At 35.4% G+C, this 14,761-nt stretch overlaps 1 protein-coding gene across 6 annotated transcripts in view; it reads right to left on the bottom strand.

Annotated features, from left to right (window-relative positions):
* The window catches only part of SNX13 (sorting nexin 13), a 150,461-nt gene that overhangs the window by 13,975 nt on the left and 121,725 nt on the right, over window positions 1-14,761 (bottom strand). For all 6 annotated transcript variants that reach the window (XM_060196134.1, XM_007534484.2, XM_060196135.1 and 3 more), the window contains 4 exons: window positions 11,062-11,169; window positions 8,866-8,976; window positions 3,495-3,656; window positions 2,424-2,495 (listed from right to left, as the gene is read on the bottom strand). In XM_060196134.1, the coding sequence (XP_060052117.1) occupies window positions 2,424-2,495; window positions 3,495-3,656; window positions 8,866-8,976; window positions 11,062-11,169 (453 nt within the window). The remainder of the gene's footprint in view (window positions 1-2,423; window positions 2,496-3,494; window positions 3,657-8,865; window positions 8,977-11,061; window positions 11,170-14,761) is intronic.

Below are 14,761 nucleotides of genomic sequence, written 5' to 3'. Positions count from 1 at the left end.
GCCCCAGAGACACACCTTACTAGGGAAAGAGAGAGGCAGACTGGGAGTATGGACCGACCAGTCAACACCCATGTTCAGCGGGGAAGCAATTACAGAAGCCAGACCTTCTACCTTCTGCAACCCTCAATGACCCTGGGTCCATGCTCCCAGTGGGCTAGAGAATGGGAAAGCTATCAGGGGAGGTGGAGATTGGGCGGTGGAGATTGGGTGGTGGGAATTGTGTGGAGTTGTACCCCTCCTACCTTATGTTTTTGTTCATTAATCCTTTCCTAAATAAAAAATTTTAAAAAATGATTTTTTCATCCAGACATCAAACCTGTGTTGTAAACATGTATCTACCCCATGAGTTTTCTTTATCTCTGGCACCCATACTTTGACTTTTGATCTCTTAGGCTAGCAATATACTGTATGCTATCTATTTGTTTATTGTGCTCGGTGCCTGTACTACAAATCCACCATTCCCAAGGCCCATATTCTTTTCTTTTTTCCTACCTCTCTTCTCTTTTCTTTTCTCTTCATAGGGGCTATAAGAGATGGCAGAAACAGAAGAGACAGGAAAGCAAAACAGCTACAGGAAAGTTTCACCACTTATGAGGGGCTTGTTTACCCTGCAAGTATGGAATGGAGGACTGAACCCAGGTCCTTGCTCATTGTACTATGAGTGCGCTATTGGGTGTGTCCTGACCAGGCCACCAGTATAAAACTCTTTCATGATTCTAAGAAGCAGCAGCAAGCTGCCGCTTTCTGTCTCTTCAGCAATTATAGGATAAACATACTACAATGTACTATGTTTTCTAAATTTTTTGTTTTCAAATTCTATCATGCATTTTTTAAACTTTTAAAAAATTTTCATTTTATTTTTTCATAGATAGACAGAGAGTAACTGAGAGGGGAGGGGGACATAGAGAGGGTCAAAGAGAGACACCTGCAGCACTGCTTCACCACTTGTAAAGCTTCCCCCCCGTAGGTGGGAACTGGGGGCTTGAACCTAGGTCCTTGTGAACTATAACAAGAGTATTCATCCAGGTGACTCACCATCCAGCTTCCTGTTTTAAACTTTCAATACAGTATTCAATAAATTACATGAGATATTCAACACTATTATAAAATAAGATGATTTTGCTGAAATGTAGACTAATGTAAGTATGATTTGCAAGAATGTAAATAATGTAAGTATTATTTGTAAAAATGTAAATATTAAGGGCTAGGTGGTGATGCACCTGGCTGAACACACATGTTACAATGAGCAAGGAGCCTGGTTCAAGGCCCCAGACCCCACCTGCAAAGAGAAAGCTTTACAAATGGTGAAGCAGTGTTGAAGCTCACCTTCTCTCTCTCTCTTTATCCCCTCTCTTTATCCCTCCCTCCCTATCTTCCCCTTCCCTCTAGAAGTATGTATCAAATAAATAAAAAAATTTTAAATAACGTAAATAGTATTTAAGTTAGGTCAGGCTGAGCTGTTATATTACATAGGTTATGTGTATCAAATATATTTTTGATTTAATGTCACTTTCAACTTAACTATGTAACTTTCAACATAAGTTGAGGAAACTGTACACAAATACTTTATCTGACACTGTATTCAGTTAATATAAACCATCCTTCTTAATTAAAAATATAAAGCAAGCTATAACAATAGAAAAATTGGCGAAACACACACATGAACAAATAAAAAGGAATCCACTATTACAGCAGTTATCAGAAAAATGGAAATCCATGAGATATAATGACCAGAATAGCTTTTTTTTTTTTAAAAAAAGGCAGCATATAGATGATTGGCAGACTAGGGAGTATTGGAATTCTCTTGAAATCATGGAAGCAGTGTAAGTGGTACAAACATTTCAGAAATGTATTTGGCAGTATTTATTAGAATTGAACATCTGTATATTTAAGCAAACAATTTTATTATCAAGTATAGATCCAAAACAGATATATACTTAATTTTTACAACAAAAGACATGTACTAGGATGTTCACAGGAATAATATTCATTATTAGTGAATAAACTATACTTACAAGATGGAATACTGTAAGGCCAAAAGAATGAAGAAAGTAGCCATACAAAATAACATGTGAGAATACCTTAGTGTTGAGTAAAATGTGTCAAGTTTAATAGATTATATACCTTACAGTTTCATTTACATAAACTATGAAGTATAGTAGAATCAAAATAACAATTATGCTTGGTAGGGAAATAGTATTGACAAGAAGATAGGACCCAGGACTTTGTGACATACTTTTAATAATCTGCTTCTTGTTAAAGTGCTTCTTATATGTGTATGTTCAGTGTCTAAAAATCCAACAAAAACTATAATAGATGGACATTGATGACAGGTTTACAGATCATATTTTAAGAAGTTTAAACAGTCTATCAAGTATAATTTTCATTACAACCAAATACTTTCAAAATTAAAATTAACTCACAGTATCATCAAGTTGAGCTGAGACTCGACAATGTTCAGGATCTGAATCAGTCTTCGGAATTAAAGGAGGCACCTGACATTAAAAAAAATTATATATATAAATATATATATCTATATATATTTATATATATCTCATATATTTATGAGAACTATGGTGGCTTTTGCAGAGGTGCACAGAACTTGGGTATTTTTTTTTTATCCCTCTAATCTTATAATCTTGCAAATTGTTATTAAACCACTAAGAAAACATTTTTATAATACACATTAAAGCAAAGAGTGAAAAAAAACAACACATAAAATAATAAAACAAGAGTCACAACTATAACAGAGTTTGATTTGATTTTTTTGCAACATAAACATAATTTACAAAGTACTTGAGTATCAACAATCTAAAATTAGAAACCAAACATAAAGTATGACTATTTTACTACCAAAGATCTTTTCTTTCCTTAAAAACAGACTGGCTTTTTCACTGCAGGAGAGATTATTCAGTCAAATTCCTATTTTTTCTCTTTTTTATTACTTTTTAGAGCATTTAAAGCTAAAAAAGTTAGATGACTTAAAGACCAAGCATAAGCAGCAATACAGCCGGTTTTATTTTACCAGTCAAAATCAGACTGCATTTTCATAGGCTTAAGTAGAACTAACTTTTGAAGAAAAAGTTTGTGACTTTCGTGTGAAGTCCTAGAGCAGTTGAAAAGTGGTATATATGGGACAATTCTCCTTTCAGTGTTAGTGGACTTGTCCATAAATAGAAAAAAGAAAAAATGACAAAGCATCAGAGAAAGTAGAGAAAATAGAGGTCCCCCAGGATGCTCAAGACTGAACCCAAGGCCTCACACATGGAAAGAAGTGCACTCTACCCACTTAGCTATCTCCTCAACTTTATTGATCCTCTTTCTGATACAAATGTATTCTTTTTAGTATTTTGTTTTGTTTTAACTCTTTATGGGACTGCAAGCTCAGAAGACTTGAAACTTCTTGAAGGATATAAGCAAATCTAGGGAAGAACTCAATAAATCACAGTTGACTTAAAAAGTTTGCTAAGGCATTACTGAAAACATCTTCTTACCTTGAAAAATGATTGCTTTATGTCTTGACCTAATCTTTCTGACATTTTGCCCATGTTGTCGGACATTTTAGTCATTCCTTCTGCCAAACTATCGGGAAGAGACTTAACTGCATTTGAAACATTCCTCATAGAATTGCGAAGTGGATTTACAAAAGTGTCCATCTAAAGGGGAAACATTATTTTATGACTTAATAGTATCAGATCCATTATGCCATTTAAAAGCAAGGAAAAACACCATGAAACACACTGCATATGCTATTTATTAACACCTCACTATATATGCAGTTTACAGTATCTCACTGAATTTTAAAAAGTATATAGCTAATACCTTCAGTGTATCTTAAAATGCACTTTCACACAATAATATAAAAATATTGTGCACTGTTACTGTTATTGCTAGGAAGTAAATATACATTTTTGCTGTCTTCTTAGAGTAATTCTGAAAAAGAAGACTTTCAAAACAGAAACTGATACAAGTAGAAACAGAAAGAACAAAGTTCTACCACAATTAGAGGAAACTGTATTTTGAGGAGATATCAAAAGGAAATGAGTAGATAAAATGCACTTAATTAAGGATAAATAAGATTTATTCCTTTAAAAATAATTGAAGGATACATCATGGGGTCACTTGAATAGTACACTACTTTGCCATGTGCATGACCTAGTTTCAAATCGACCCTGACCATGGGAAACCAAGGGAGCTTTGGTTTCTTTCACTCTTGCTGACTCTCTGCAGTTTTGTCTCTATCTAAAAAAAAAAAAAAAAAAAAAAGTACTGCACAGACAATTATAATCTAGAAGGGATTGCAGAATCCATTTCAAAGAAGGAATAGCTGCAAATTAGTTATGTAAAGCATATAAAACAAAAAATAACTATGAAAATATGATCAAAGATATAAAAAGGAATAAAAGTCTGCAGAGCGATGGAAAGCATTAAAATTGACATTTTGAATGAACAAATGTTAGAAAATTTCAATTAAGAGAGGGAAGGATATCTTAGAAACCAAAGTAGTTACATATGGGACTCAGAGTTTTTAGAAAAAGTAGGAGAGAAAAAAGGGATATAAGACCAAATGAAAGTCATAAGAAGCTTTAGAATGCTTTTTCTGAAAGTGTTGCAAAACTAATATGAAAATAAAACTCTTTTCCATGAAAACAAATAGCAAAAATATTTGTGTAACATAGTACATATTAACAGATGTTATCAAGTAGACAAAACTGTCATGTTGCTTGCTTTGAACTACATATCAAGAATAATTATTAAAGTTAAATTAAGTATTGCAATAAACAAAAAAACCCAAAAGAAGTGAATTTCAGTATAATTGTAAGAGGCTTAGCAATTTTTATTACTCCCTGGTTTAAGCTGAGACAAGAGTATAATATCCCTGGTAAAATATGTAATTTTTTTAATGTGTAATCTTTAACAGGAACATTAGGTTAGAAACAAAGGACAAGTTCTGACCATGATATTGCAAGAGATTATTACTTCACCACTTTTTAATTATTATTAGGTGATTAATGTTTTATAGTTGACAGTAAAATACAGCAGTTTATACATGTGTAACATTTCCCAGTTTTCCACATAACAATTCAACCCTCTCTAGCTCTTTCTCTGCCATCATGTTTAGGACCACCTCACTATTTTTTAGTTTTTTTTTTTTCAATTGTCTTAATTTTTCTTTACGGGGGGGTAATGGTTTACAGTCAAGAGTAGAATACAGTAGTTTGTACATGTATAACATTTCTCAGCTTTCCACATAATAATTCTACCCCATCTCGGTCCTCCTCTGCCATCATATTCCAGGACCTGAACCATCCCCCCACTCCAACTCTGTTCTCCAGAGTTTTTTACTTTGGAGCAATACACCAGACCCAGTCCAAGTTCTGCATTGTGTTTTCTTACTTTTCAACTTTCTTTTTAATTATTAGTGAGTTAATAATGATTGATAAGATTGTGGAATAAGAGGAGTATAATAATAATTCCATTAACTGTAAACCCTACTGATTTGATCTGGGGCCTATATTCAGTGTAGGTGCCTGTGTAACATCTGCATCCCTGTAGGTCTGAGCTCACATTCTGTGGTCATAGCAAGGAACATTCTAGGATGCACTCATATCAGGACCAGTCTTCCTTGAGTAGCAGAGAATTTTGGTCCAGTCTCCCTTCAGAAAATGGGGCAGTCCTTACCATTGTTGATCCACACTGAGGGCAAGGTCCTATGGGGGCCCACGTAGGGGTCCATTATGTTGTTCCTGATGGAGATGATAGTGAACTCTGGTGGTGGGAAATGTGTGAAATTTTACCCCTCTTAGCCTATAGTTTTGTCAATATTTTCTATTTTTTATTTTATAAATAAATAAAAATAAAAGAGGAGTACAATTTATACAATTCTCACCAGTAGGGTGCCATATCCCATCCCCTCCACTGGAAGATTCCCTATTCTTTATCCCTCTGGGAGTATTGATCAAAGATCTCTATGGGGTGCAGAAGGTGGGAGGTCTGACTTCTGTAATTGCTTCTTCGCTGGATATGGGCGTTGACACCTCACCACTTTTAACAGCTGCTTAGTACTATATTGTGTATATGTACCATACTTTCTTATCTATTTATCTGTTGTTGTTTTTGTTTTCTCTAGATAAATCCCTAGAAGAGGGATTGCTGGGTCAAAAGGTACATCCATTTCTAGAGTTCTGATGAATCTCCAGACTATTTTCCATAGAGGCCAGACCAGCAATGTAGGACAGTCCCATTGCCCCCCACAGACTCTACAACAATTGGTGTTTCTGTCTTTTCAAATGTATGGCATTCTCACAGGTTTAAAGAGGTATCTCACTGTTGTTTTTACTTACATTTCTCTGATCATCAGTGACTTCTGAGGTTTTTTTTCATGTCTGTTGGCCCTTTGAATCTTTTCTTTGGAGAAGATACTGCCCTTATCTTCCCCTACTTTTCAATGGGGTTGCTTGTCTTTTTATTGCTGAGTTTAGTGAGTTCTTTGTGTATTTTGGTTATTAATCCTTTGTCCAATGTATGATACATACAGATTTTTCTCCCACTCTATGGGGAGTCCTCTTTTAAAACTTATTTTATAAAAAGGAAACATTGACAAAACCATAGGATAAGAGGGGTACAACTCCACTCATTCCCACCACCAGAACTCCGTATCTCATCACCTCCCCTGATGGCTTTCCTATTCTTTAATGCTCTGGGAGTATGGACCCAAGGTCATTGTGGGATGCAGAAGGTGGAAGGTCTGGCTTCTGTAATTGCTTCGCTCCTGAACATGGGCGTTGACAGGTCGATCCTTTCTTATGGTGGTGATTTGATTTACTATGCTTCACTTTTGCAATTTCATGGTCAGAACTTAATGACATCATATTGAGTGAGACAAGCCAGAAAGAGAAAGAGAAATACTGAAAGATCTTACTCATAGGTATAATTTAAGAGTAAAGAACAAAAAGGTGAAATTTGAACTGGGTGTGGTATATTGTACCAAAACAAAGGACTCTGAGGAAGAATGGAACAGGACAGGATGAAGGGCCATTGGGGTCTTGGTGTGTCTCCTAGACACCTGCCAAGGGGAGATGAGAGGCTGTGCCTATATGTTAAAGATGATACTGTAAAGAACTACCCCCCCCATAATTAAAAAAAAAATACAGAAATAAGGATGGACAAGAATTTGTTAAAGAAAAAGCAATGGCCCTAGTGAAAAGATATAAGGAAATAAGAAGATGAAGGTAGTTGTTGTGAATGGGTATGTGCACATGCATTAAATCATATATATTCATTTGTGCATATAATTCTAATTCTACATACAGTCCATTTTGGTAAACCACTGTAATAATAAATCAGCGATGTCATTCATAAAACAATCAGAAAATTATTTTAGATATTTACATACAGAACTCATATAATCATGAGAATACCACACTAGAATATATAATTTGAGAGAAAGTGGACACATTTCTCTTAAGTTATAAAGTTCAGGAAAGAGATACAATTTCAGAAGTATAGAAGATATGAATTTCAATTTAATCCACACCTACATTATGTTTAAAGGTTCTTGAAAATACTTTAGAATTTTATATTTATTTTTGAATTTTTTAAAATTTATATATGTCTTTTGATAGGGATAGAAATTGAGAGGGCATGAAGAGATAAGAAGGAGAGAGACATCTTCAGTATTATTCAATTGCTTGTGAAGCTTCCTCTTCTATTTGGGGACTGGAGCTTGAACCCATGTCCTTAAGCACTATAACATACGAGTTCTACTGGGTGTGGCACTGCCTGGTTCCAAAATTTACATTTCTTATATCTCACAGTATAACTGTGATTCAGATAATAAACCTTTAAGTTGGTTAAGTGAATACAATCTCATATGCTATCCATGCATAAGACTAAACTACCACTAATATTGCATACTTTTAAAGCTAATTTAAACATAGTTGCCAGTATGTCATCTTAGAACTACAGAATCTATTTATTTTCCCAACTTTTGAAGGTAGAATCCAAGCATCTGTATTATAGGGATGGTGACAAGGTAAGCAAGGAAGGATGGAAATATATCCTCAGGTGACTTCTGAAACCTAACTCTGAAGGTCCATGGAAAATTTCTGAAACATAAAAGTCGAGCTCATTCTCTTCATTACCAAAATGAGGATTTATCTTAAAACAGATGTTTAAAATAAATTACCAGACATACAAGTAAATTATGGCTTGTCAGTGTAAGAGTACATTTAATCGGACTACAGTGATGTTATCTATTCGTTCAATTATTACCTCAGCTGCGTTATTTTTATTGATAACGACACAAAAAATGGAATTTTAGCTTAAATTTAGATTACTAACTACAGCTTTAAATGCCTATACGACATTATTAACAACTGGATAGAAAGATACTATGTGCATAAAGGAATACTGTTTTACTTATTTATTTATTTATTTTATTTCCTTCCTTTCGATATGTCACAGTGAGAGAGGGAGATAGAGAGAGAAAGATAGATAGATAGAAAGACAGAGAGAGAGACAGAGCGAGACAACTGAAGACCTGCTTCACTGCTTGTGAAGCAGACCCCTGCAGGTGGGGAGCAAGGGCTCGAACTCAGGTCCTTGGGCTTGGTAATATATGCCTACCACCTGGCCCTCTTTTTTTTTTTTTTTTTTTCCCATTTTTTCAACCTTCTGTTGGAGTATAAAGTGCATGTAGAGACAAACAGTAGAAACTCCTGTAAATATTAAGTTTAATAAAGCACAGAAGATAACCATGGCAAGAAGAAGCTAATAAAAATCATACATATAAAAATTTAGACTTTTATTAAAAGGTATGAAAATAGATGTTTTTTTTTTAAAAAACTGCAATTGTCTGTTTACCTTACGAGCAAAATCCCCTTTTCCTTTACTGTAGGCTTTGTTCTCAAGGAAATCATACACATAATGAGCCAAAGCTGGGGATGCTTTCATCATTTCAGGAGTTAGTAATAGCTAGTGGGAAAAAAAAAGAGAGAGGTATTTCACATTGATGGAATATTAAAAGTTAACTACTATTTACAAATTTATCTGATAAGGCATAGTAAAAAATTAATTCATATTAAAATATACAGCTAAAATAAGATCATTAATAGTTCTATAAGCATTCATTTAGCATCTAGGTCTTCCCATTTTCTCTTCTGGTTTTCAGTGCATCTAGTGAGAAAGATGAGCCGAACACACAGTATTTCATTTTCAGCTTTTATTACTTGTTAATATCCACATCAGTAAACCAGTGCTATGGAGGCAATTGTTCCAAAATTAATATTAACAGAAAGAACATGAAATGCAAACAAAAAACCTTCCAGTATTGTAGATATATTGCTTTCACAACTGCTAATGATATAACTGTAAATTCCAGCTTGATTCCTTCAATGCAACATTTTGATACACTGACTAGATCAGTTAAGAAGTATGGGTCAGAGGGGCTAGACAGTGGCAATACCTAGTTAATTGTACATGTTGCCTGGGTCCCCACCTACAGAGAGAGCTTCAAGAGTAGTAAAGCATTTGGTATCTCTCTTACTTTCCTTCTCTACTTCTACTTTCACTCTCAATTTTTCTCTATCTCTACTCATTAAGTAGGAATACATAAAATATTTTTAAATATTTACTTAAAATAAAGTAAAAAATAAATGAAGTATAGTTAAGCAAGAGTTTACCTGGATAGTGCACCTACTTTGTCCTATATATAAGTTAGGTAGGAGCACACTGGGGCAAGCTTCTTTAATGTGGTCTCTTCCTCTCTCTCCTATCTCTGTCTCTATCTGAAAAAAATCTGGCTGAGTTTTGTAGCCCCATCATGACAAAAACAATAATACAGTACAGTTATATTTAAGGTATATTTATTTTATAGAAATTATAATTGATACACATGTTAACAAAATTAGAGTTAGTGGGAAAAAACCCATCAAAGTGTCTGGCAAAAGTTTCACATATAAGATATTTAGCTTTAGATCAGGAAAAGACAAAGGTGAATATTTATTTTTGCTGTCCTTTTAAGAAGTGATTATGGATTTACGATTATAGTTATTAACAACTATAATCAAACTTTTAAAAATGTAATGAGCAAACTTTTCAAACAAAATATTCAGCACAGCACTAGCAAAGTTTCACTAAATACTAGGCAGGGATTAGCAAACTTTCTGCTGTAAAGGGTACTATTTTAGATTTTCTGGTTCACAAAATTTCTGCTCAAAACCACTCAACTGTACTATAGTAATGTGACAACAATCAGAGACAACTGTAAAGTAAGTACATGACCGTGCTCAATAAACTCTTGAAAAAATGTGATGAGCTATATCACATTTGGTGTATAGGCTGTAATTAGCTGACTACTGTTCTAGAGTGTGAAAGGATAAAAAATGGAACATTGTGTGTCTGGTCTGAAGTCTTGTCTAATAAAGGAGAAAATGTTATATACCATTAAACAACATAACAAACTTTAAAATGACATTATTATTATTATAAACAGCATCTAGGTACCCAGACCTAAATAAAAGTTACATCTAGGCATCCTATCTGATTAACGATAAGTAACTTGTGAGACAAGTTTTACTATGCCACAAAAGAAATCTACACATCTCCCGTGTTAAACCAATTAGAAATAGTCCAAAAGGTTTATCCCTCCCCTGAACTGCACTTTTAAAAGCTTTAAACCTACTCTCTGAGTCATGGAAGGCAGCTACACACGTATGTCTGAGAATAAAAATCTGCTAGCCTTGTACACAGCATAAAAAGTGACTACTAAATACAAAACACTATTTAATTTATAGCAACATATCTAGATTTTACAGGATCTTAGAGTAACTTGTGTATTCATGCAAACCTGAAGAAGCAAAATTCCTAGAACTGAACATCCAGAAAGCTTCTACGTTAATAGGTTACTGGTGGTTACATCAGACATGCTACTAAAAAATGATTATTATTCTACTGTTTTAATAAAACATTATTTAATTCAAAATGTGCTACTTCACTGTTACATACTAAAATAAAAAGCTATGGGCAATAATACAGACATAAAAATTAACAAAAACTTACCTGCAAATATGCATTTAAATCCTTCTTCCTCTTTTCTAAAAAATCTCTATCCATATTATTAAAAGTCTTTTTACCAGGAAGCTTCAATATGCTTGACAGATTTTCAAACTATAAGAAAAACCACATTTAATATTTTTAACATTTTATACAAAGAGAAAAGTGGGGGGGATAAAAAAGAGAAAAGTATTTTCCAAGTGATAACTAATTTCAAAAGTATCTTTATTTTTGTAATAGATTTAAATGTATTAAACAAAAGCAAGAAGATAGAAAGCCACTATGCAAATAACAGTTGTAATATTATTTATTGTACATAAGTATTTTTTTCTTTTATTTATTTATTCCCTTTTGTTGCCCTTGTTGTAGTTATTATTGTTGTTGTTACTGATTTCATTGTTGTTGGATAAGACAGAAATGGAGAGAGGAGGGGAAGATAGAGGGGGAAGAGAAAGACACCTGCAGACTTGCTTCACCACCTGTGAAGCAATTCCCCTGCAGGTGGGGATCCTGGGGCTTGAACCAGGTTCCTTAAGCCGGTCCTTGCGCTTTCTGCCATGTGTGCTTAAACTGCTGTGCTACCATCTGACTCCCCGTAAGTATTTTCATGTCTGGGAAAATAGCTAAAATGCACACATGGCACAAAGCAAAAGGACTGGTGTAGGGATCCCGGTTCGAGTTCCCGGCTCCCAACCTGCAGGGGGTTGCATTATGGGTGGTGAAGCAGGTCTGCAGGAATCTGTCTTTCTCTCCCTCTCTCTGTCTTCCTGTCCTCTCTTGATTTCTCTCTGTCCTATCCAACAACAACAACAGCAATAAAACAATATTAATAACAACAAGGGCAACAAAAGGGAAAAAATGGCCTCCAGGAGCAGTGGATTTGTAGTGCAGGCACCAAGACCCAGAGATAACCCTGGAGGAAAAAAATATATAGTATGTATATACTTTTCCCATAATTGGGAGCTACTCTCTTCCCAGATCCAGCTTTCTAGTCCTATTTCCAACTCTGACACCATCTCCCCAAACAGAGTCTTTGGGCCACCTGCATGTTAGCTGTTGGGCTCAGGCAAAAATTAGTGAAGTCATGAGCCCCTTAGAATATACCTAAAATAGACATACTAGATTTTTCCAAAATGGATACCCCAAATTTCATTGGCTATAGTCTTCCTTTAGATTCCTGACTATTAAACCATTTGTTTTGCTTTATATCTTAATTCCTTTTCAGCCACAAAGTTGCAAATGCTACCATGATGCCAACCTGACTTCATTGAACGGATGACCTCACCAATATGCCCTGGAACACCACTTCTCCAGAGCCCAGTCCCAGCAGGGAAAGATAGGAACAGGGTGGGAGTATGGACCAACCTACCAACACCCAAGTTCAGTGGAGAAGCAATTACAGAAGCCAGACCTTCCACCTTCTGCACCCCATAATGATCCTGGGTCCATGATCCCACAAGGAAAACAGAAAGAATAGGGAAGCTTCCAATGGAGAGGATGGGGTATGGAACTCTGGTGGTGGGAATTGTGTGGAATTGTACCCCTCTTATCTTGCAGTGTTGCTGATTATTATTAAATCAATTTAAAAAAAAAAGAAGAAAGAAGAAGAAAAAAAAGAAAATAGCTCAAATGGTAGATACAAGACTTTCCTGCATGAGGTTCCAACACAGCACATACATACCAGAGTGGTGACTCTGCCTTATCTCTCTCTCCTCTCTGCCACACTTGAAACTTTATCATGTGTAACAAATAAAACAAATGTTTATTTTTTTAAAAAGTATTTGCCTTTATGAATGAAAAATATGGAAAACTAGTACAAATGAGTGAGTCAAATGGACTTTTTAAAACACAGACTGAGTCTTTTTAATATATAGGCTGTGTATTTGATATGCAGACTCTCTCAAAAGCCTAGACCAAGTAGATCAGAAGCAACCAATAGCATAGCTATGTACAAGATACTGGGTACTGTACAGCAAACCCTAACAAAAGGACTTTTCAAAGTTAACCCAATTACCAAATAATGTGATGATGACATTAACTATCCATTGTCTTTTTGAACCCTAAGACAGCAGGAACCTCACATCTCCACTATACAGCCTCTACTTCCCCCAGTCCTGGAACCTTTGGATAGGGCCCAATTTCCTGTATGCCTCTCCCAATCCATATCAACTGATATTGCATCTGCCGATCGCAACCTAATCAACACAACGATTGCCACCTCAACATGCTTCACCTAAGACTGTGTCCAGAGACTTCACGTGTGGAACGACTACCCTTCAGCTTCATTACTCGGGTGAGACCTTTCCTTTTATAGTATACTCTAATTTCATCTCAGGTGGTTCACTTTCTAACAAAGTCCCAAAACCTAGATATACACCAGTTTCTGTGAGAGAGAGCATATGTTCACACATATCCGTAAACTACTGCAAAATATATACCTGAAAGCAGAAGTACACTAGAGTTTGCAGTGAGTACCCCCCTAACACTTCCTCTCCACTATTCCAAGCTTTGGGTCCATGATTGCTCAACAATTTGTTTGGCTTTGTATGTTAACTCTCTTTTCAGTCACCAGGTTCCAGATGCCATCAGGATGCTGGCCAGGCTTCCCTGGACTGAAGACCCCACCAATGTGTCCTGGAGCTAAGCTTCCCCAGAGACACACCCTACTAGGGAAAGAGAGAGGCAGACTGAGAGTATGGACCGACCAGTCAACACCCATGGTCAGCGGGGAAGCAATTACAGAAGAAGCCAGACCTTCCACCTTTTGCAACCCACAATGACCCTGGGTCCATGCTCCCAGAGGGATAGAGAGTGGGAAAGCTATCAGGGGAGGGGGTGGGATATATGGAGATTGGGTGGTGGGAACTGTGTGGAGTTGTACCCCTCCTACCCTATGGTTTTGTTAATTTATCCTTTCTTAAATAAAATAATAATAATAATAATAATAAATAAATAAATAAAAGCCCCATGTGGCAAGGACCCAAAAAAAAAAAAAAAAAAGAAAATAGCTCAAATAGTAGATACAAGACTTTCCTGCATGAGGTTCCAGGTTTGGTGCCCAACACAGCACATACATACCAGAGTGGTGACTCTGCCTTATCTCTCTCTCCTCTCTGCCTCACTTGAAACTTTATCATGTGTAACAAATAAAACAAATGTTTACTTAAAAAAAAGTATTTGCCTTTACAAATGAAAAATATGGAAAACTAGTACAAATGAGTCAAATGGACTTTTCATACTATTAATTCTGAAATTATCAAACTTTCATAATATGTTCTCAAATTATTTTCCTTAACAATCTTTTGAATTTTGAGAAGCATTTTACCAAATTAAATTTTAATGTTTAAATTTACAAATTTACTATTTGTTAAAACTTCTCAAAACTTTTACACTAATGACTTCAATTAAAGACTGTAACAAATAAGTCAACTCTCATGGAGGATATAGCACATCCAGTATTTATGCATCTGACCCTGTAAGGTACTGGGCTCGAGATGTCAGCACCACATGGGAGTATAATGGCACCAGGGGAAGCTCCATGGATGGTGGAGTGGTGCTATGTTGTTATTCCCTCTCTATCAGAAAGAAAAAAAAATGAAAAAGGTCAGCCCGGGAACCTTGGTGATAATGCATGAGCATGATGCCCTAGTGCTTAAAATCTTAAAAAGAACCAACCACATGAAAAACAAATTTGAAAAGTAAATAA

Source organism: Erinaceus europaeus, chromosome 8 (assembly GCF_950295315.1).
Source record: "Erinaceus europaeus chromosome 8, mEriEur2.1, whole genome shotgun sequence".
NCBI lineage: Eukaryota > Metazoa > Chordata > Mammalia > Eulipotyphla > Erinaceidae > Erinaceus > Erinaceus europaeus.
This window is presented reverse-complemented; position numbering and strand designations above follow the sequence as displayed.